Raw genomic sequence first — 24354 nt, forward strand, 5'->3', positions numbered from 1 at the left:
AATTCTTCCAGTTACGACAAGTCCGATTGTCTTAGGCCTTCCATGGCTTCAGTGTCACTCTCCCCAGATTGACTGGCGCACTCCTCAAGTTACGTCTTGGGGAGCTGAATGTCATCATCGTTGCCTTTCCCAAGTTATTCCTCTTAGAGTACAGCAATCTTCCATCTCATCTTCCTCACCGGGACTCCCTCCTCAGTATGCTTCATTTGCCGATGTGTTTGATAAAGCTCAGTCTGAACGTCTTCCTCCTCATCGTTCTTGGGATTGTCCGATCGACCTTCTACCTGGCAAGACTCCTCCCAGGGGTCGGGTCTATCCACTTTCGTTACCTGAAACTCAAGCCACATCTGAGTACATACAGGAGAATCTCCAGCGAGGGTTTATTCGACCTTCCACCTCTCCCGCTGGAGCTGGGTTCTTCTTCGTTAAAAAGAAGGATGGATCACTACGCCCCTGCATAGATTTTCGTGGACTCAACGCCATTACTATCAAGAATCGGTATCCCATTCCGCTGATCACTGAGCTATTCGATCGCATCAAGGGAGCTCGGATCTTTACTAAGTTGGATCTTCGTGGTGCCTACAATTTAATTAGAATCCGTTCCGGTGACGAATGGAAGACAGCGTTCAACACCAGAGATGGGCATTACGAGTATCTAGTAATGCCTTTCGGGTTGTGCAATGCCCCCGCTGTTTTCCAAGGCTTCATCAATGAGATCTTTCGGGACTTATTATATGTATGTGTCGTTGTCTACCTGGACGACATATTGATCTTTTCACAGGACCTGCCTTCTCATCACCAACATGTGGCAGAGGTCCTCTCCAGACTACGGAAAAATTCATTGTTCTGTAAATTAGAAAAATGTTCATTCGAGTTGCCCCAGATTCCATTCTTGGGGTATATAGTTTCCGGAGTTGGCCTAAAGATGGATCCAGACAAGGTGAATGCTGTATTACATTGGCCCCAGCCAACTACTCTTCGTGCAATCCAGCGTTTTTTAGGTTTTGCCAATTACTATAGACGCTTCATTCAAGACTTGTCATCCATTGCATCTCCTATTGTGGCCCTGACTCGTAAAGGGGCTAATACTAAGCAATGGTCATCTGAGGCTCTCCAAGCCTTTCAAATTCTCAAAGAGTCCTTCTCCTCTGCTCCCATTCTTCGACAGCCTGATGTGACACTTCCCTTCTTCCTAGAAGTAGATGCCTCTAATGTGGGCTTAGGAGCCATTCTCTCCCAACGCTCGGAGCAACAAAAATTCCATCCTTGTGCCTTTTACTCTCGGGGTCTCCTGCCTGCAGAGAAAAATTATACTATCGGGGACAAGGAGTTGCTGGCTATCAAAGCTGCATTAGAGGAGTGGAGATACTTATTGGAAGGAGCTCGCCATCCGGTGACGATTTTCACGGATCATAAGAACCTGTCATATCTACAGTCTGCTCAATGCTTGAACCCTCCTCAAGCAAGATGGTCTCTTTTCTTTTCCCGTTTTGAATTAATTATAACCTTCAAACCAGCTGCTAAGAACAAAAAAGCTGACGCTCTATCTCGAGCTTTTCTGACGTCCTCTGACGTTGAAGAGGTTCCCAACCATGCTATTCTAGACCCCAAATGTATCTCGCTGGCTGCTTCGTCCACCAAAATGCTACCATTTGGGAAGACCTTCGTGCCTCCTACTCTGAGGAGGAAAATCCTTTCGTGGTTCCATGCCTCTCGTTTTTCTGGACACGCCGGTGAACACAAGACCCTTGAGATTCTCTCTCGAAGTTACTGGTGGCCTTCAATGAGGAGAGACGTCAAAGAGTTTATTGCTTCCTGTGAGTTATGTTCTCAGTTCAAATCCTCCCGCAGAACTCCAGCAGGGTTGCTGCGACCACTACCCATTCCGTCCAAGCCTTGGACCCATATTAGTATGGATTTCGTTACTGATTTGCCACCTAGTAAGAATTATAATACTATTTGGGTAGTGGTAGACAGATTTTCGAAGATGGCTCATTTTGTCCCTTTGTCTGGTTTGCCTTCCTCGTCTACTCTGGCTGAACATTTCATTAAAGAAATCTTTCGTATCCATGGATGTCCGTCTGAGATAGTGTCAGATAGAGGAGTACAATTCGTTTCCAGATTCTGGCGGGCCCTTTGTAAAACCTTGGGCATACGATTAGCACTCTCATCTTCTTACCATCCGCAATCTAACGGACAAACTGAACGCGTCAATCAAGATCTCGAGACCTTTATAAGGATGTTCTCATCAGCCAATCAAGACAACTGGGTAGAATTGCTTCCTTGGGCTGAATTCGCCCATAACAACATGTACCATGAGTCATCATCCAAAACTCCATTCTTTGTGGTCTACGGTCACCATCCGTCTTTTCCGGAATTTCCTGCCCTCCCTCCCACCCAAGTTCCTGCTGTGGAGACTGCTTGTCAGACCTTCAAAAATATCTGGTCTCAGGTCAAAACCTGTTTAAAGAAGACATCTAACAAATATAAGTCTTTCGCAGATAAGAAGAGGCGGGCTATTCCACCACTAAAAATTGGAGATCGTGTCTGGTTATCTACCAAAAATATTCGTTTGAAGGTTCCATCTATGAAATTCGCTCCTCGTTTTATTGGTCCATATAGGATCATTCAAGTAATCAATCCAGTGTGTGTTAAACTTCTTCTTCCTAAGAATCTTCGGATTTCCAATGCCTTCCATGTGTCCTTGCTCAAACCTCTCATCATCAACCGTTTCTCGACTCCTCCTTCAGCACCTCAGCCAGTTCAAGTTCATCAGGAGGAAGATTTCGAGATTACTGAGGTATTGGATGCAAAAATTTCGCGAGGAGTTCTTCGTTTCCTCGTTCATTGGAAGGGCTTTGGTCCTGAAGAGCGTTCATGGATCAAAGCTGAAGATCTTAATGCTCCAGCTCTTCTGAAGAAGTTTTATTCCAAAAATCCGGACAAGCCCGGTTCCAGGCGTTCTGTGCCCACTTTTAAAAGGGGGGGTACTGTCACTCACCGGACTGTGAGTGCTTCTTTCCGGACATTTAGGAACCGTGGCCGTCCTCCATCCTGAGGGTCTGCGCATGCGCAGCCCTTTCTAACCCTTCAGTGTATGTACCTTTAACTTAATTGGCAGATCAGGCAACACTCCCTATATTAAGCACCTGTGGTCAATACCACGTTGCCTGATCTTGGAGTCTCATTCCCCATGAGCCTCTGAAGGTGTTCCTGTGTTTCCTCGTGTATTCAGCGCTGCTGATTCCTGTGGTTTCCAAACCACTTCTACCTCTGTGGTTTCCAAACCACTTCTACTACTGTGGTTTCCACACCACTTCTACCTTCCTGTGTATCATCGTGACTGTTAGCTGATTCCTATCCGCTGCCTCCGTGCACTACAGTCTTCAAGCCACTTCAACTCTATCATATATCATTGTGACTGTTAGCTGATTCCTATCCGCTGCCTCCGTGCACTACAGTCTTCAATCTACATCTACTCACCTGTGCATCATCGTGACTGTTAGCTGATTCCTATCCGCTGCCTCCGTGCACTACAGTCTCCAACCTGCAACTCGTCTGTGTTCCATCATCGTGACTGTTAGCTGATTCCTATCCGCTGCCTCCGTGCACTACAGTCTGCAATCTGCAACCCGTCTGTGTTTCATCGTGACTGTTTGGCTGATTCCTATCCGCTGCCTCTGTGCGCTTCAGTCTTCAGCTCATCTCAACTCTCCTGTGTTTTCTTGAGACTGCTACTACTATTGTTATCCGCTACTCTCCGTGATCATCAGTTCCAGCTCAACTCTGCTCTCCCGTGTGCCATCGTTACTGCACCTGCTGGTTGCTTTTGGCTACCTCCGTGTGTCCGCAGAGCCCTGCTGCCGCTACTCCTCACCTCTACTCGTCCTTCAACTGCTGATCCACTCTCCATGCTTTCCGGTGTCCCCGCTGGTCTCTACCCGCCTGTCAGCATTGGATTCGTGTCTCTCTACTTACCTCCCATCTAGACCATCGCTATTCTTCAGGGTCCTCCAGGAGTCTAGTTCCACACTCTACTGATTCCTGTGTATTCGTTTCCCTGCTGGTCTACCTACCTGTGCGCTGCACCTACTTGACTACCGCTTCACCCATCCAGGGACTTCGCATCCTGCCGGCCTCCTGCCGTTCAGGTATCTCTGCACTCCTGTCTGACAGCCTGCTTCTGAACCACGGTATGCATACTTCTCATTGACTGTGCTGGTGTATTGCATATCTTGCTGGACTGCGTTGGTTCTTCTCTGGAGTTTGCTATCCGCTGAGTCTACTGCCATCATTGACTGTGTTATCTTGTGCCGGATTACCTCAAGAGACTTTCTATTATTACAGTGCTGTTCAGTCATTTATATATTGTGCATATTATTGTGGATCAAGTTTAAGGTGCCCGTGTATCTCCTGTGTTGCAGTCTCTCCCCGTGCTCCTCCCCACATATATATTCAGTGGTACAACTTGCTAGAGGCAGACCACTGATCCCTGTTCCCTATGTCACTTGTTCCAGTATCCTTTCACATAGCAGTGGTACAACTTGCTAACGCAGACCACTGACTCCCCGGATACCTCCACTTGGATTCCATTCCTTCACTCAAGACAGCGGTACAACTTGCTATCCGCAGACCGCTGACTCTCATCACCTCCTCGTTTCTGTTGGACATTCCTCCTCACTATAGCAGTGGTACAACTTGCTACCGCAGACCACTGACTACCTTCACGTGTCCTTTGTCCATACAGTTCCTCGGGTATTATTACCTCCATATTACCAGTGCTGCTAGTCATAGACTTTTCTGAGCATCTCATCATCTGCTATTTCCTGTTCCGTGATCACCCTGCTACCAGAGTACCATAATACCACCTATATTGCTCTGGTAAGCCTATCACCTGGTGATCCCTGGGTAAAGACTCCTAGTGCCCGTGACAAGCCTGTAATACACAATGTTGGCTGCCTTTGCACGAGCAGCCATTTTGTAGATGCTGCTACTGATGCAGCTGTTGCTGTTGCTGCGGAAGGGGATGCATCTACCCAGTGGGCTGTCACAGTCATATAGTCCTTCGTTTGCCCAGAACCACTTGTCCACATGTCTGTGGTTAAGTGGACAGTGGGTACAACCGCATTTTTCAGAGCACTGAGGACACTTGATCGTACTTCTCTGTACATTTTTGGTATCGCCTGCCAAGTGAAGAGGTGCATTTTTTGGTCTTCTGACCAGGCATGACGATGGGCTTTTTCATCCCATGGACATCAGCTGTTTCCCCCCCTGGTGCCTCATTTACAATAACCACATCACTATCCTCATCATCAAGTTCCTCCACAGCGCCAGCTACATCATCAATAGCCTCCTCCCGAGCCACTTCTTCCCGTACAGTGATGGGAAGGTCAGGCTTGACAACCACCAACACCCTTGTACTCGCCTTGGGGATTTGTGATAATTTCTCTTTAGAAGGCAGAGTTGTTTGCTGTTTTGTTGCTGACAGCATAACTCTCTTCAATTTTTTGTAGGGGGGGGGGGGAGGAGGGCTAAGATCCTTGGGTGAAGCTGGATCACTAGTCATGAACACGGGCCAGGGCCTAAGCCGTTCCTTGTCACTACGTGTCGTAAAGGGCATATTGCCAACTTTACGTTTCTCCTCAGATGATTTTAAGTTTCTCTTTTTGCTATTTTTTGAGAACTTGGGCTTTTTGGATTTTACATGCCCTGTACTAGGAGATTGGGCATCGGGCTTGGAAGACGACGTTGATGGCATTTCATCGTCTATGTCATGACTAGTGGCAGCAGCTTCAGCATTAGGAGGAAGTGGGTCTTGATCTTTCCCTACTTTATCCTCCAAATTTTTGCTCTCCATTATATGTAGCACAAGATACTGCAGAATGTGTGAACTTGGTAATATTGCAGTACCAATGGGCTTATACTGCAGGATTGGTTTTGCAAATTTTGTTGTAATTAAATTTTTTTTTAAATTATTTTTTTGTATTTTTTTTTATAACTTTTTTTTAATTTTTTAAACACTTGGGAATATTGGGGAAAAACTATGCCCTTAGAAGCACAGAGCACAGGACACAGGACCACTGGACTGAACAGGACACAGCACACAGGACCCAGCAGCACCACTGAACTCAAAATTGACAGAGCACAGCACACAGCACCACTGGACTGATACTGCAGAATGTGTGAACTTTGTAATATTGCAGCAGTACCACTGGACTTTTACTGCTGAATGTGTGAACTTGGTAATATTGCAGTACCAATGGGCTTATACTGCAGGATTGGTTTGGCAAATTTTGTTGTAATTAAAAAAATATTTAATTAGTTTTTTGTATATTTTTTTTATTAACTTTTTTTTAATTTTTGAAACACTTGGGAATATTGGGGAAATAACTATGCCCTTAGAAGCACAGAGCACGGGACACAGGACCACTGGACTGAACAGGACACAGCACACAGGACCCAGCAGCACCACTGAACTCAAAATTGACAGAGAACAGCACACAGCACCACTGGACTGATACTGCAGAACACAGCACAGCACAGCACAGAACTGAACAGCACAGCACAGCACAGCACAGAACTAAACAGCACAGCACGAGATCTACCAGAACAGAGGACCACCTAACACACCCTCCCTCTACCCTGATCAATGCCCGAGTGAAGATGGCGGCGACTAGCGGGGAATTTATAGGATCCGAGTATCGCGAGATCCGACAGCCGGACTATGACTCGGTTTCAATTTTTCATTTGGCGCCAATACCCGGATCTGTCTTGGATCCGACTCGGATCGGCAACGTTCGGGTGGGCTCGGATTCAGGAAATCCGAGTGCGCTCATCTCTAATTTTTACCCACTTAATGCAGATGTCTCTGCCCCACACAAGATTACTTTCACTAGAAAAACTTACATTTTTAAAATATATAAATCTACTTTTTTTTTTTGGGTCTGTTGCTATTAGTCATACACAGTCAGAGTCAGACTGGGCATCTTGCACTTCTGGCAAATGCCAGAAGGGCCGATGATCAGATGGGCCGGTCCGATCCCAGGCAGTCAGTGCACGGTGGGGGCAGATAGAGGATGCCACACAGGAGTGCGGGATGCTGTGTAGTCCATAATTATTCCTATTGGATATTTATATAAACTCACAGTTTATGCAAATATAATTTATTGTTGTTAATATGTTCACTTTTTGGCATCATATGATTTGGGGGCACTATTGTGGCATAATATGATTTGGGGCACTGCTGTATGGTATAATATGATTTTGGGGCACTACTGTATGGCATATGATTTGCGGCACTACTGTATGGTATAATATGATTTGGGGACACTATTGTGGCATGATATCAACTGGGGGCAGTATTGTGGTATAATATAATTTGGGGGCACTATTGTATGAACTGGGGCACTATTGTGGCATAATATGATTTGGGGGCTATTAACTGAAAGTGGGGCTGTTTTCGAAAAAAATAATGTCTATTTATTAAATGTGAATAGGAATTATTTAAGGGCAGTGATGTTTGCGGGAAAGAGGTATATTTCTTAAACGTAAATGCTATTTAATTTATTGCTGTGGTTGTTTGGAGGGAGGAAAATAGGTTTATTTATTAAAAGTGAATACTAGTATTTTAATGTTGAGGCTGGAGGGAGGCCTAACTATAAAACATGGGTTGTATTGATTAAACACCAGGGGGTAAATGTATAAAGCTCCGGATTCTTCATCTCCAGTGAGTTCAGCGTCTTCAGCACTTAAATTGAAAGCGGCACTGCCTTGTAAAGGAAAACTTCCCTTTACAAGGCAGCGCCGCTTTAAATTTAAGCGCTGAAGACGCTGAACTCGCCGGAGATGAAGAATCCGGAGGTTCATACATTTACCCCCAGGGCTGGTTGGAGTTTTCTAAATTACATGTACCCATTTTGTTTCCAAATAGGGCCTTAAACATTCCAGGATCCAGACAAGCAACCACTAAAGACACCAGCAGCCACAGGTGGTTAAAGTGACAAGAACAGGTAGGAGAGACAGGACTGTCTGCCAACTGTCCTGAATCTGGTGGGCAAATCCAGAATTTTGGTGACTGTCTCGTTTAGTAAGATTTGGTCTGACTACAAGGACAGTTAGGAGGTATGTCCCACTTCACACTGTACTGCTTGTGAAGGAAGAGCTGCGTGCAACTAACAGTAGTGCACACAGTATTGCCTGTGTATTGGTCTAACATTTGTCTAAAATGATAACCATGTTACATAATAGGGGCCCCTTGTCTTAAATACCCCGTGCCCCACGAGTGATAATCCAGCTCTGGTTAGCAGGAGGGAGCGGATAGCTGCTACCAGTCCCTGGATAGGACACAGCCTGCAGAGCAAGCCGAGGAGCTCTACGTCTTACAAGATTTGGTAATCTCATGAGATAAAGAGCTTCCCTGCTCACTCTACAGAGAGTTCCCACCCTGATGGATGTCAGCAGCACCAAAAGCATAGATAAGTAAAGTGGGCTGGGGGTGTCATAATGTGCCTGGGGGGATGGTGTGATGTGGCTGGAAGGGCGTGATAAATGTAATGTTTTATTATAATGCATGAATCAATTCCCCATGTTGGCCACACCCACATCACAATGCGGTCACGCGGCGGCACACGGTCTCTTTCCTACTACACCTGAGGTGGGCCTGTGTACTTTAAATGCCAGGGCTGATTTTTAGTCCCAGTCCAGCCCTGTACACATTTGTCAAAGTGGGAAATTAGAAGTGCTGCTATGGAAGATTAAGTGAATGGCGGGGGGAATGAGGGCCGCCTAGGCCCATTGAAACTATAGGGATCTTAATAATGTGAAAATCATTTTATATGCTTTTTAACACTCTTGTCACAAGCTGAGACAAACTCAGGCCACTTATAAAGAAAAATAGCTATCTACTTTTATTAGTCTGTTGCCCTCTTCAAAGGACAAAGTCGTGCTAACCGTACTTCTGGTTAGACCATACATGCCAACTTTCCCGAATTCCGGGTAAGTCTCCCGGAATCTCAGGAGAGCTGGCAATTTTCCCACATCTGCCAACTTCACTAGTAAAGTGAACAAATATAAAACCATAAAAGACATGAATCATTCTGCATAGGGAAACATATTGCTCTTGATATTTCCTTTCTTAACATCAGCGGAGTTTTCATCAACCAATGTTCCATAGACTTCAATTCAATAGCACCCTCTAGTGATCAAACTTTTACTTTCACTTTCAAACACCTTAGCTATGGAATTCCGTTTTTCAATCAACAACTTTCAAATATTCAAGTACATTTAAGGTAATTGTACCTATAAACTGCAGAATGACATGTTTCAAAATATCATGTAGTCTGCCTACTCATGCGCTCTTTTCCTTCCTCTTCAACTCTGCAAGGCTGGTACAGAAGCTCGAAGTTGTCAAAAAGGGCTCACAGTACTCAGTTTAAAAGTTTTGCTGCCTGTCATGTGAAATGCAAATGGTCTGGCCAAGCATATCAGCATGTAAGCAGCTTGAAAGGAAGTGGGGAGAAAAAAGTGCCAGTATCTCATATCGCCCCACTTCAAGCACTGGTCATACAGCAAAAACACACTGTTTTTATGCACAAACTATATTAGACAGTTCAGAATTATATCTAACTCAGCCTATACACTAGGACTATACATATGTATTAATAACAACCAGTAGCCACTATTCTGTCTAAACCATACTTGCCAACTCTCCCGGAATGTCCGGGAGACTCCCGAAATTCGGGGAGAGCAGGCAAATATGCCGCATATGGCAACATGCTTCCCAAAATGACGCGATTCGCAGGGGTGGAGCCAAAATGACGCAATTCACCGCGCCCCACCCCTCCAACCACGCCCCCCTGCCTGGGATCTCCCGCAATTAGCTTGCCAAAGGTTGGCAAGTATGGTCTAAACTAGGGTTGTCCAACCCGAGGCCAGCGGGCCGCATGCAGCCCAGCACGCCTGTAAATGTGGCCCAGAAGGAGTTTTGGTTGTGGCAAGGGGGCAGCACTGTTAATGGAAAAAAAAAATCCTGCAAAAAAAAGAAAAGAAAATACTTACCTTGCAGTCACGCGGTCACGTCAGCTGGTACTCCGGCTCCCTCCCTTGTCTCCTCCTCCGTGCGGTGCTCGCAGTGAATGTCGGGCATGATGTCATCACGCCCAACATCCATTGCGGAGCGCAGCACAGAGGAGTCACCCGCGCGAGAAGAACAATCAACAGCACAGAATTGAAGAAAAGAAGTGAAGAGGACAGGAGAACAAACCGATTAAAAGGTAAGTTAAGGGGGATTTTTTTAAATTATTTCAAGGGTCCCTAACCAGTGAATAAAAGTCACCTGGTGCTGGAGCATCAAGGACCTTATCTCCCTGCTACATACTTCTACTTGTATTACTAATGGGGCATTATATAATATTCTCTTTGGCCCATTATAAGTTGTTATCCCTTAACTAACATAGTGGTGTAATTAGCAAAACAGGTCACAATTTGGGGTCACAGTGATGTATATGTCAGGTACCACAGGCCTGGTCAGGGCACCCTGATATACAATGCCTGGCTTAAATGCACTTTATTGATATTGCATCGAAACAATACAAAAAGTGATTATAGTATAACTAGAGAGGATTTTTTGAACAGGGCGATTGAAAGGTAAGTATAGGGGGATTTGAAAAAAAAATATATATATATATATATATCACTTTTTTTTCTCATAAATATATATATATATGTTAACTATGTTTTCTATGGTTTTTTTGATGATCAGCTATCGTTATTGTTAGTGTATCTTATGTGCGGCCCAAACCAACTCGTCGTCTTCCAATGTGGCCCAGGGAAGCTAAACGGTTCGACACCCCTGGTCTTAACTGTCTGATAGATTGAAATTAAAACCTTTTGAACAGCAAACTAATCTAGCTTACTGATCTCTACAGAACTGCTTTACAATAATCAACTATTCTATTCTTTTCTCTGTCCCTCTTTCACCCTGAATGCTATTTTCAGAGCAGAGCACTGCAGCTAACATCTTTCCTACACTCTGCGTGTTCTAAAATACCACATTAAAAAATGAGGGAGTGCTACATATAGAAGATATCGATCCAACTCAATATTTTTCCGTAAATTACGTTTTGCCTCGTTTCGAGATCTGAAATCGGAGCAGGAATAAAAATTCATGACAAGGTTTCACTCAGAACCCCAAATCTGGGATCTGTCGGATTTCTCAGAATCCAAACAGATCTGATCGCTAACATAAATATTGGTTATCTCAGTTCAAAACAGAAACAATCTTTATATGACTCCTCTTCCTCCAGCACATAAAAACATTATGGTTGCAAATAAATTTTGTCTCATAACTCCTCCAGCATACAGCAGCAATAAAAGAATTCTGACAGTTTCCGTGACCGATGTTATGGGTGTAGTTGTTACACAGCATCAGTCAGAGCTCATCGTGTACACAGAAGGACAGTAGGCATGTGCCAGAGGTTTTGCACTCCTCTCGTGTCCACCATCCTTTACAACGTTAGCCACACTGCCTTCATGCAGCGACTCCCCCTCATGGTATGTCCACACCATTGGCTACGACCCCACCGATAATGCGCCCATATAATTGCAGTTACTGGCTGTAGCATTGATAGAACCTTAGTCCAGATGACAGGGCCACATTATTCAATAGGTTGACTGGGGGGGAGGGGGTGCAAAAGTGTGACAAGGAGAGGCATAAACTGAAATAAATTTTAAAATATAAGAAAATAGTTGCTTTTCAAAGTAAAAAGAAAATATGAAAGAAAACATTCATACCCTCAGTATAATTCTATCACACTTACCTGTCCCATCTACATTTTAAAAGATTTCATATGCTTTTAACGTATCTTATTAAAATGTATGCAATTTGCACACTATTCAGAGTTGCATATATCTGAAATCTAAATCTCTCACTGTTTCAGATTAGAATTGTTGATTCGAATTTATGTTTTCCTCCAGGTCTGTGGTCCGTTTAGTCAACCCAGAGTTCTTCAAGTCACCCACTTCTTTCTGAATCTCAATGGTGAACGAACTTTTAAGGTCTATGATCATTTCTTGAATAATCAGTATGTCCCATTTCGTTGCAGTGGAATTGCCATTCCGTTCCTCTGAGCCTGTTTCCATTTCTAAATTAGTATGCAGAGATAATGGTAGTAAACTGATAACCTTGTTTATTTAGACACATGAAGTATGGAGACATTTCATATGATTCTCATTTTTATATTTTGTTGCTGTTTTCTGCATCTTGGCGTTGGAAATTTTTTAATCACTTACATGAAGAGTAGAGTACTTGTTGTGCTTTTGTAGCTCTAAGTAGGAGAAATTTTTTCACCTAAACTAAAAAGCAACTGAACTTTGACTGCCAACAATAAGATTTAAACTGAAATTTAGGTTGTAGAAAATGCAGTTTGAGTATATCTCAATTTGGAGTTTTGAATTAAAATTCTATGTATTTTCAAAATGACCACTAGGGATCAGCAAAGTACTTATATCCAAGATGCTCTAATATACTGAGCCTTAGTTGAAGGTATTCAGTAGTAGGGTTGAGTGAGCAATACTTCAGTATTAAAAGTAAAAGGGTGATTGTCAATGTATATACTTTTCTTCAGCCTGTATGTTTGTCTTTTGAAAAGTTGAGCAGGGCAATCTGAATAATGAACTTTCAGCAGTAGTGCAGCTGATGGGACACACTGCACACTCCAGTGACTGGTGTGCCCAGAGTCCCAGTGACAGTTCAGTGCTACAATAACTCGCTCTGAACGGTCTAAAGAAAGATGTAGACAAAGATTTGTAAGGGGTCCAGTATTACCTCCTATATTTTCAACAACTAAATTGAGTGACACTAATGTGGAACCTATGCAGATCAGCAGCATCAGAGGCCCTTCATCAGCCCAGAAGACATGAGCTGAAGCTCTGCCATTATTGAGCCAGCCTGAGATTCTTTGTGTGGCAAGAATCGCAAGTTGCCGGGAAACGACTAGGTCCTGGCTCCTTGAAGGGGGAAAACCTGGGTCATGGTTCTGTAACCGCTTTGTTGATAAATCATCTGAGCTCTTCAGAAAGTTTTCCTCGTCACTATGTCCTTATAATACACCCTGAGTCATAAGAGCTGTCAAACAGCTGCCCCTGCACTAGTAGACTATGGTGAATTTAATTCATAAATGGTTTGTCACAAGACACCAAATTCTCACTTTGACCAACATGGAAATTATCTTGTTGTAGAAACATTTAAGGGTCACCTATTACTTTAGAGCCTGTGGATCAATAAATTATGCCATACCTTCAGGGGTCACCTTGAGCTACTGAGCTTGGATGTAGTTCAGTCCCCCAACTTCATGCTGGTCTTGGGAATACCTTGGCTTGCAGTGCTCTACCCGGCCACTAAACAATAAGTGTTCTCTTTGGAATACTGTGAAAGCTCATATAAAAAAATAATTATCAGTGGACCCTATTTCTTTAAATTCAGGTAAATGCCCTTGCCTGAATCAAGCATTTCTGAAAGTCTTTGACAAAAGACAAGCTGAAACATTTGCACCTCATAGGCTTTATGATTGTCCAATTAATCTTATACTAGCTAAATACCAGACCTTTACCCATCAAGATCCAAGGACATGAAGAGTATACTGGAGCCTTGGTTCTTCCATGGGAAATTGTAGTACCTTATCAAATGGAATGGTTATAGTGTCGATGAGAGATCATGGAAAACCATTGAGAATATTCATGCCCCCATGCTATTTCAGCTTTGTAATGCCCCACATCTTGACAAGCCTGGGGTGCCTGGAAGATGCTTATTAAAAAGAGGCGTACTGTCATACATAAATAGTGAACACGAGGAGAACTCCGACTCGTAGTCAGGAACAGTCTGAGGGTCTGATACACAAAATAATATTATGAATTATGGAAACACTAGACACAGTGACAGATACTTAATAATCTGGCAACCCAACCGTCAGCATGCCTGGTTAGTATAGCGTCTGAGGCGTGCCCAGTGCCAATGATTTTGCAAGGACCAGGAGTATAAGAAAGCATTTCTAGAACTATTTACACATTGCAGAGATTACATTAGAACATAGTAGATTAGAACCTGCTGCCATCTGGCAGACCGCGAAAGAGCTCTTTGCCAGCTTGCAAGCCAATTGCCAAAATGGGAGTAACCTATACTTCATGGCAAGATGTTTGAAATGATAGGCTTTGAGAGCAAACCCTGCACCCCTGGGCAATGTTGCATGCTAACATGATATATCCACGCTCCCATGTGGTGTGACCACGCCCCTTACTCATGTGCAAGGTAGCGTTTTGCACTGGTATGTGCACTTTATCCCAACTCTTAAATTAGAAATATTTGGAGGTACACATGAGGTTATGTTTGGTTCAAATGCTTTGCACATGATATGTATAATTTGTTTATGTAGAAGAAATGTCATATCTTAATTAAAGCAATATAGTTGTCTCTGTCTTCTAGGGCACCCACCTGTGTTATCCACTGCAGGGATGTCATACATACTTGTCACAGGAATATATGACGCCCCTACAGGAGATAACATACTTTAAATCTGTGTACAAGTGGGAAACATGCCTTGTGCATCAAATTATATGCAATGGACTTGTGTCCAACTCTAAATCAGGCCCAATGTTGCTAATTGTGAAGGGGTCATTATAAAATAGACTGTAAATGATATATAAATAATATTATTGGAACAAAAACCAGGCTTTCTTCCATTTTCCAACACATCTACTTTTTTGGTGACATCCAAAATCTAACCACAACCAAAACTGGAGCCTGGATTCACCAAAACAAACACCAAAATATGAGTTGCTCGCTCATCTATGCTATGTTCTTTCATGCATCATGGTTTGTGGAAATGATTTTGTCAGTTTCCAATTTTGCATATAGACTGCAGGCTTGTCTTGTTTTCAGTATGCCTGAAGATCTGCTTGGCTCTGTTACAGGAGGAACTTACAGCGATATTCGGCGTGCACTAATATAGCCTGCCCTCAGCATAATCACACTTACAACTGAACACTTTTTATATATTTTATATATATCTGACGGATGTTTGTGTAGTGAATGAATGTTATAACTATATATAGCTGCACAGCTGTACATTAGTCACCTCACTACAGTTGCTACACTTTATTCTAGAAATATTCAACCTTTACTTTATTCATGATTAGAATTAAACACTTTTTCTATATATTTTGTAATGTAGACAATGGAGCAGACGATTGAGGATTTTGTAGTCTCTGTTGTATTGTGCATGAGGTAAACTCGAGCAACTCAGATGTGAAAACAGAAAGTGAAACTGCCAGGGAACCCCGGCAGTGAGAACATAAGGAAACTCAAGGAAGATGGATTTTCATGATGTCATAATATTCCTAATATATATAATCTTAACAATGGAGGCAACACCAGACTTTCTCTACAGGAGGGAAACACCATGGCAGGTATGTCACCTATTTCACATCATTGTTATATATTTAAAAGCAAAGTTAGAAGTGGAAGACTTTTATGTTGTCTGAATTCATTATAATATATGGTGCTTTATGGAGGCTTAATATTTCAAAAATACATATAATGCAAAAAAAAAAAGTGCAAATTCAAGTAACACAAACAAGAATAGCAAATTTCTATTTTATAGACACATACTGTATATAGACTTGCATTTTTGTTAACAATATTGTCATACCAGTGATGTGAATGACTTCTCTGTACAGAGTTGCAGAATTAGTGGAGCTATATAAATAAATAGATGATGATACCAGTGGTGTAGCAAAATCTATATAGTAAATATTTGTAGTAAGATATAGTAAGATTTGTTCAAACATTTGAACTACTTTTGTAACATTTGGCAAATGTTTGACCAAATATGCCAATGAAAGGGTTTTTAAAAATAGGAAAAAAGAATAAATGCAAACTAATTTGACATTCTTTTGAAAGGAAAATAATACTAATGTGATCCAATTTAACAAGCGGTGAAAAGCTTTTGGCAGCCTAAAAAAACTATCGCCATCTCAAGATGGCCTTAGATTACCATTTCAAAGGAGAAGTTGCAGACTGAGAAGATGCCTTGGATACATCACTGGGACCTGTCGCTATGCACATGTGACCGTAGCCCCACCTGTGCAATAGCCACATGGGTCAGAGCCTCCATTTGCCAGCAAACTTAGGGTGCCGATGAAGTGGTTTTTAGTTAGATTGAGAAGGGGGGTTCATCAGGGCTTGCCAATGAGCCCATGCATAGTAAATGCAAGCGGCAGTATATTGTGTATCGCTGTGGTATGCAGCGATACAAAATTATACTTACTGCCGCCCACTATCCACCAATGTTAAATAGACACCTAAGTATTCAACTGTCTGTCAAATTAATTTTTTTTGTGACGGGAATTCACAAATGGTTTTGGAACCACTTCTCTCCAGCAACCTCTAATTATATATCAGGAAACTACCTAAATGCATATTTCTGTTTTATAAACTCAATTCTACAGACACAACAGAAAGATTTAGGACTTTGTGTTGTATAAGTTACAATGTTCACAACTGCTTTGCAGTCTCTGCATTTGTTATTTATAATAATATGTATATAGAGATTTGCCTGAGATTTGTCTCAGACTGTCCTCTCTCTCCAGGATTATGAGGCATAGCCTTCCTTCTTCAGATCAGTGATAGCAGTACAGTTAGTGCATTTATTTCATTGTACTGACAACCAAGAGAGAGGAACAGCACAGTCTCCCGTGATCTAAAAGACCTCAAATATTTCTTTATATTTAGCCTCACTTAATGCAGGATCCTCATCTGGACTGTTCTCTCTCTCCAGTAGTGTCAGTGATCAGGGTCCTTATTATAGGACTGTCCTCTCTCTCCAGGAGTGTCAGTGATCAGGGTTTTCATGATAAAACATCTCCCTTTCCAGGAGTGTCAGTGATCAGAATCCTCATTATAAGACTGTCCTCTCTCTCCAGGTGTGTCAGTGATCAGGATCCTCATTATAGGACTGTCCTCTCTCTCCAGGAATGTCAGTGATCATGATCCTCATTATAGGACTGTTCTCTCTCCAGGAGTGTCATAGATCAGGATACTCATTAAAGGACTATTCTCTCTTTTTAGGAGTTTCAACGATCAGATTGCTGGAGACATTGGGGAGCATCCTGCTCCTCATATTTTGCAGTACAGGGGAGTCATCACATGAGTGTTACAGGAATCTACCATTTCAAAGACAAATGAACAAAGAGGCCTTCAGACTTCTGGAAAAATTGGTGAGTTCTTTGCTACAATAGAAAATGTCCTGGATGACCAGAAAGTCAGGGAGCAGTCACATACTATAAATATTCTGTAATTGGCAATGGAGATTCCTTGTTATATGGTTGCATTCTATTTCCTCATAGATCTGCCATTATCTGGTATTTATTCAATGTTTAGTTATCATAATTTATGAAGTGATTTATTTATATATCAGATCTGTGAGCTATATCTCTTATTTCATGTGTTTCTCCCCCAGAATCAGACCCAATACCCTGAGTGTCAGCAGAGAAAAGCCACATTCAACTTGTCAGAGTCCTTGAACAAGATGGTAAAGGTAATGTTTCTTACATCCCAAATATTCAGCTACTATAAACTGTAAGATTTACCCTGGACAAGTTTATGACCAGAGTGTTTCAATAAAGAGGCAAAAGAGGTATTTGCCCTGAGCACAGCATAACAGGGAGCCACCGTAACAGGGAGCCACTATAACAGGGAGCCACCGTAACAGGGAGCCACCTTAACAGGGAGCCACCATTAGACTTACTTATATTGGATCTTTGATAGGAGGGACCCTAAAAGCTTCTATCTCAGGCAAGTGTTTCAGCAAGAGAAGAAGAGAAGATACCCTTTACATTAAAGAGGAGAAACTCCTCTTTCGTGTGAGTAGATTACCTAGAACCTAGAACCTAGAATATCTGGGGTCAAATAAAGTAAAAATACAAAACATGTGAAAACAACATTTTAGATTTAACCATTTAACCAAGACACATATTTAGACATTATTAACATGTCCTAACTTCTAACTCTAAACCTTCTCCACACCCTACTCTAAGACCTAACGTTATCACAACCGATAATTGAAGTCCTACCTGTGAACCTGGCTTAAGTGCTCATGCTGGAAGCTCTCACACAACATTACTTGTACCAGAAAAAACACACCGAACAAATATATTCTTATCTTATACTAGTTCGAAATAAACCTCCACTTATGGGAAACAGTTACAAATTACCACTTTGGTTTAACAAATGGATAAGGAGAGACAATGACACAACTCACTAATGTCTTAAACCAGCCCTGTACTAACTTAGAAACCTGAATTTTAATATTCACTCTCTGGAGAAAAATTCTCTACATGACTAATAATACTTTGTTACATTGCTATTGATACAGGTGCCACCGGAAATGTTACGTACATTGCTCCGTTACACTGAGAAACTCTTTAGAAATAATATGATGCCTGCCACAGAGGACAAGGAGAAAGAAAATATCACAGACAGACTGAGGAGCGTTCTGTTCACAATGTCTCAGGCATGGACAGAGTGTGTGAGTAATGCATGTGGAGTATTGATGAATATGAAAGGGATTGGGTCTGTTCACAATGGAGTACTAATGAACAGGACTAAGTATGTAAATACTGAATAAGAAGTATTATGGGATAGAGCAAAGCATACTAGTATTAAATACAGATTATTAATAAACTTGACAAAGTGTGTAAATACATATATGAAGCATAATAGATGTGTACCACAAATCTCTTTGGTTTGCATCAGTACCCCTAGATAGTTCACTCAGTGCACTTCAAAGGTCCATCCCTACTTTCCACTTCTGAGAGATCCCTCTATAAATTAGAATAGTGCAAGGTGTGTGGAGAGGTGGAAAAATCTATAGAGGTACATTGTGTAAAAGTGTAAACATCACAAGTCCATCTTCTTAGCTCTCTAGTAACCCCCTTCAATATATACACTTTTCAGATTTTTGATGGCTCACAAAAGTGAGAAGAGTATTTATTATAAGGGGCATATTATAAGGGGCATTTTGTGCGTGTATGAAGTGTTGTATTACATTAGTACGCCTGGCAATATACTTCTCTGATGAAGTTCAACTTGGAGACGCAAAACTGGACCTATTGAGAGAAGTGCAAAAATCATGTCATTTGGGGAGAGAAGATGACACACACAAGAAGAAACACCCCTAAAAACATGCCCTCTCCTCCATTTTATCTCTTTAATCATGAACACAAAGTATTGTCTGAGTACCGAATACAGAGTATTAGTGAGTAGGACATATTGGGTTAGTAGTGATTATTGAGTGTTATTGAGTAATGAATCCATTAGTACTAGTGAGTAGGATAGAGGTGACATAGCTGGCTATCAGTCTGGTTGTATTATAAGGTACAGAATTTGTGTTTTGCATTTGGCAGGTCTACAGACAGATGATGCAGTCAACAGCCAACCTGCCAAAGCTGACATGGAGTACAAGGAAAATCACAGTCTATTTTCTCAGGATGGAAGATTACCTAAAAACAGAGGTATGTAGGGCTCATTTCATGTATACCTGAATACATTGGTTGGGATACAGAGCATGGTGAATAGGCAGCTATAGGAGGTGTGGTATAGAGCATGATGAATAGGTGCAGCTATAGTGTGAGGATACAGAGCATGGTAAATAGGTGCAGATAGGGTGAGGGGATACAGAGCATGGTAAAGAGGTGCACATAGGTTGTGAGGGTGTGGTGATACAGAGCATGGTAAATAGGTGCAGATAGGGTGAGGGGATACAGAGCACAGAAAATAGGTGCAATAATGTGTGGGGATACAGAGCATGGTAAATAGGTACAGATAGGGTGTGGGGATACATAGCATGGTAAATAAGTGCTGATAGGGTGTGGGGATACAGAGCATGGTAAATAGGTGCAGATAGATAGATAGTTAGTGTATGGGCAGCACGGTGGCTCATACTAGTAGGTTAATTGGCTGCTATCAAATTAACCCTAGTGTGTGTGTGTGTGGGTGCGTGTGTTACTGTAAGCTCCAATGAGACAGGAAATGATGTGAGTGAGTTCTCTGTACAGCGCTGCGGAATTAGTGGTGCTATATAAATAGATGATGATGATAGCGTGTGGGGATACAGAGCAAGGTAAATAGGTGCAGATATAGTGTGGGGATACAGAGCACGGTAAATAGGTGCAGATAGCATGTTATGATACGGGGCATGGTAAATAGGTGCAGATGGGGGTGGGGGTGCGGAGTATTGCACATGGGTGCAGATAGGACATGGGCGTACAAAGTTAACAGCTTCCCATAGACAGTAATAATATCAGTAATTGTGCATTAAACAGATGATGACAGATGGGTGCATATTATTTTCTACGATAAGAACATGTCAATGCTTTATACTGTTTATATGGGATATCATTTATACACTTAGGACAGACCTGCTTCTGAATATATTTGGGGTTACAACTTGACAAGCCCAACTCTCCCTTCTTATCTTCTAGGCTCACAATCAATGTGCATGGGCTTCTGTTAGCGCTGAAGTGGAAAAAGTCCTGATATTTGTATCCAGACAGACGGACAGACTAATCAGAGACATAAATAAGACTCAGAGATCCTAGTGATGGGAAAACATTCCGATCATACAACCAAAAAAAAACAGAAATGTATTTATTTTAATTTATTTATATTATTTTATTTATATATATATATATATATATATTGTAACAATGTATTTTTAATATTTATAATGTAATAAAGAGGTTGAGTTTTAGTAGTGTGCATGCATTTTTATTTATTCTCAAGAACATAAGGTTCAGAAGAACTGAAGGAGGCTCGCATTGCCATATAGTCCTGTCTGGCCTCAGAGGCACAAAAAGTAATTTTATTCTTATGGAAAATGATCTTATTATTCTATAAATTTATATGTTTAAGTCCATATACTGATTTTCCTAATCATTTCCAGATTCTAAATTTATTAAAAGATCCCCAAAGCATTGCATTGTTCTTCCTACCCCTGACAGATACATAATAATACTGTCACATTCCTTACCTGGGATAGCTGGCTGCCTCTTTCCTAAGTTCCCCGTCAGATACACATTGAGATATAATGATCTTGTGCAGTCATTAGTTTTGATAGGTTTACACAGGTTCTAAGGTATAAGCGGATTGGCCAGTGTGTAGTCACATTTGCTCTAAAAGTGTCCTTCATTTTTGTGAATGTACTAACTACTGGACGCAAGACAATGTTGAGACCAGAAATATACATGCGTCACCATGACTGATTCCTTTGCCAAATGACGGTGCTCTAGTTCCTGTAATACAGCATTATGCATCTTACGCTATGATCTTCTGTGTGCTGTACCTGGCTTGTCTGATTTCCACCTTGGCTTTGACAGACTACCATTCAAGCCCTGAACATCCTAGCTTGTCTTATTACTTCTTCTGGCATTGATCTTATAGCTATTTTCCTGCTTCAATATGGTCTTACCACTGAACCAAGCCATTAGGATCCTCTGCTCCTTTTACCTTCATTCTCCTATGTATCTCACTGTGTCAACCAGTGCCACATATACATCTCACTGTGCCAGTCGATGCCACTTACACATCACACTTTGCCAGCCTGTACCACTTAGATATCTCAGTCTGCCAGTCTGTGTCACATATACATCTCACTCTGCCAACTGTTGCCACATATACAGATAACACTGTGCCACTTAGACATCACACCCGGCCAGTCTGTGTCACATATACATCTCACTGCACCAGTCAGTGCCACTTACACATATGACTCATCGCACTCTGCAATGAGTCACGCAAGCACAGTAGCCACAAATGGGTCACATGCGTGTGTGTGGGAGGTGGTGGTTTAGGGGAGGTTAGGTGTGTGTTTAGTTACTTTAAGAGATGGGGCATGCCAGTTACCGCCAATGAGCTCTGGCTTAGTAAATACCAGTGGCAGTACATTTTACGAAATGATACTTACTGCCAGCAACTATCCACCAATTATAAATAGACTACTTGACTTGGTATTAAAATGCTACATTGTTGAAACAGAGGAGATCATTTGGTTTATGATAACTCTGGGATAGGGGAATTCATTTGGTTTATGATAACTCTGATTAAAATAAGGTGTGAGAGATTATATTTGAGAGACGAAGGCTTACTGAGTAAGAGTGTCAACTCTTCAAAAAACCTTACTCGTGACATGTTTGGTCAGGCAAAAGATGATGTGTGAGATAGTCAAACAGAGTTTTAATAATTTTTGAATGGACCAGGTAGTTATTTTTGATTAACCCAGTGGTTCCCAAACTTTTGCAGTTCGCGGCACCCTTAGAGTCTCCAGTTTTTTTCAAGGCACCCCTCCAAAATAATTTCTGAGCAGTCCTGTTTTAGAAGTAGTTGGGTCAAAAAATTGTAATACGTATTTAGGTCAGGACAGAAATACTTATTTAGTTGTATGCAAAAATGCCCCCTCTGCATCCAGGCACTCTGCACCCTCTGCCCCCAGGCACACTGCCCCCTCTGCAGCCCTCTGTCACGCTGCCCCCCTCTGCTGCCCTCTGTCATGCTGCCCCCCTCTGCTGCCCTCTGTCACGCTGCCCCCCTCTGCTGCCCTCTGTCACGCTGCCCACCTCTGCTGCCCTCTGTCACGCTGCCCAATCTGCTGCCCTTTGTCACGCTGCCCCCTCTGCCATGCTGTCCCTCTCTGCTGCCCGCTGTCCCCTTCTGCTGCCCGCTGTCCCCCTCTGCTGTCACGCTGTCCCCCTCTGCTGCCCGCTGTCCCCCTCTGCTGTCACGCTGTCCCCCTCTGCTGCCCGCTGTCCCCCTCTGCTGTCACGCTGCCCTCCTCTGCTTCCCCGCTGTCCCCCTCAGCTGTCACGATCCTTCTCACTCTGCCCCCCTCTGCTGCCCCGCTGTCACGCTGTCCCCCTCCGCTGTCACGATCCTTCTCACTCTGCCCCCCTCTGCTGCTCCGCTGTCCCCCTCTGCTGCCCCGCTGTCCCCCTCTGCTGTCACGCTGTCCCCCTCTGCTGCCCCGCTGTCCCCCTCCGCTGTCATGATCCTTCTCACTCTGCCCCCCTCTGCTGCCCCGCTGTCCCCCTCCGCTGTCACGATCCTTCTCACTCTGCCCCCCTCCGCTGTCACGATCCTTCTCACTCTGCCCCGCGCCAGCCGTAAAAAAAAGAAAGAACACAAAAACTTACCAATATGCACGGCGCTGGGACCCAGCATCCACCTCTCTCTAGCAGCTGTCACTGATGTCGATATTCAGTGACACCCCAGTGACAGCGCCGCGGCACCCCTGGGAGCCGCGGCGCACACTTTGGGAACCGCCGGATTAACCCTGTGTCACACACACGTCATGCAGGCTCGGGTGAGTGCTGGATCATGAATCCCTCTAATGGAATTATCTAAAAAGAGAGAGATAAGTCTCATTTACATTCATTTTTATTTACTTGTAAATGTTTATATAAAAATGGATATGTTTACATTCAATTGTATAGTGAGAAAAAAAGCAGTAACCTAGGATCCTAGGATTCTTATCCTATATGATAAAAAAAAACCTTAAATCTATATTCAAACCAGTAGAGTTCGGATACCCATGTTGCAAAGCCAGTCAGCCTCACATCCCTTTACTCCTAGAAGGGTTACATTTTTCTATCTTAAATGCCCAGAAATGTTCTAAGAATTGGGCAAAAACACAATAATACCACTGATACTAGTTATGTCTTCTGCTACCCTTGTCTTCATCTTACTATAACTCAGGGATAAGTATTTAAGGTACAGCTACAATAAAGTATGTATTGAGCCATTTGTTGCATGTCTTGGATGCTATGAATGTGGGGGAAGAGTGATGGTTCAAAGTAGCAGGGGAAATGGGGTTATAGAGTTCACTTTTCTACTTTTAACATTGATGTCTAACTTCAGTAGCTGGATAGCTCAACATCACAGCTGAGTAAGAGGCTCAGCACCATTTCTCGCTTTTTGAACAGCTCATGGCGTCTATTCGCTATTGTCAGATGCAAGCTACTAGTCATATAAACTGCAGATATGGGTTTGTGAATTAATTTTTAGTAATAGGTTGATATAGCTCAAAGGACCTCTGTGTCCAATCAGGGATTAAAATTTGATAATTTGAATCTAAATTAATGTAGCCCTTTGATTTTGTTGAACTCTTCTGTTCTCCCCAGGAGGTGTTTATAGATAAGAAAGCCCAGACACTGGTTTCCGTTGAGTGCCCAAATACCAATTTATGGCACGGATTGCAAAAGTTGAAGCCTTTAAAATATCCCTTTAAGAACAGGGATATGCTACAAATAAAT

At 42.5% G+C, this 24354-nt stretch overlaps 1 protein-coding gene across 3 annotated transcripts in view; it reads left to right on the forward strand.

Moving 5' to 3' along the window:
- IFNE (interferon epsilon) overlaps positions 1 to 20785 on the forward strand; it is a 122970-nt gene extending 102185 nt beyond the window's left edge. For all 3 annotated transcript variants that reach the window (XM_075176412.1, XM_075176410.1, XM_075176411.1), the window contains exons 3-8: positions 15225 to 15459; positions 17120 to 17268; positions 17511 to 17588; positions 18426 to 18578; positions 19456 to 19563; positions 20533 to 20785. In XM_075176412.1, coding sequence (XP_075032513.1) covers positions 15453 to 15459; positions 17120 to 17268; positions 17511 to 17588; positions 18426 to 18578; positions 19456 to 19563; positions 20533 to 20649 — 612 coding nt within the window. In that variant the 5' untranslated portion in view covers positions 15225 to 15452 and the 3' untranslated portion in view covers positions 20650 to 20785. The remainder of the gene's footprint in view (positions 1 to 15224; positions 15460 to 17119; positions 17269 to 17510; positions 17589 to 18425; positions 18579 to 19455; positions 19564 to 20532) is intronic.
- Positions 20786 to 24354: the final 3569 nt, after the last annotated feature.

This window comes from Mixophyes fleayi, chromosome 6 (genome assembly GCF_038048845.1).
Source record: "Mixophyes fleayi isolate aMixFle1 chromosome 6, aMixFle1.hap1, whole genome shotgun sequence".
Classification (NCBI taxonomy): Eukaryota; Metazoa; Chordata; class Amphibia; order Anura; family Limnodynastidae; genus Mixophyes; species Mixophyes fleayi.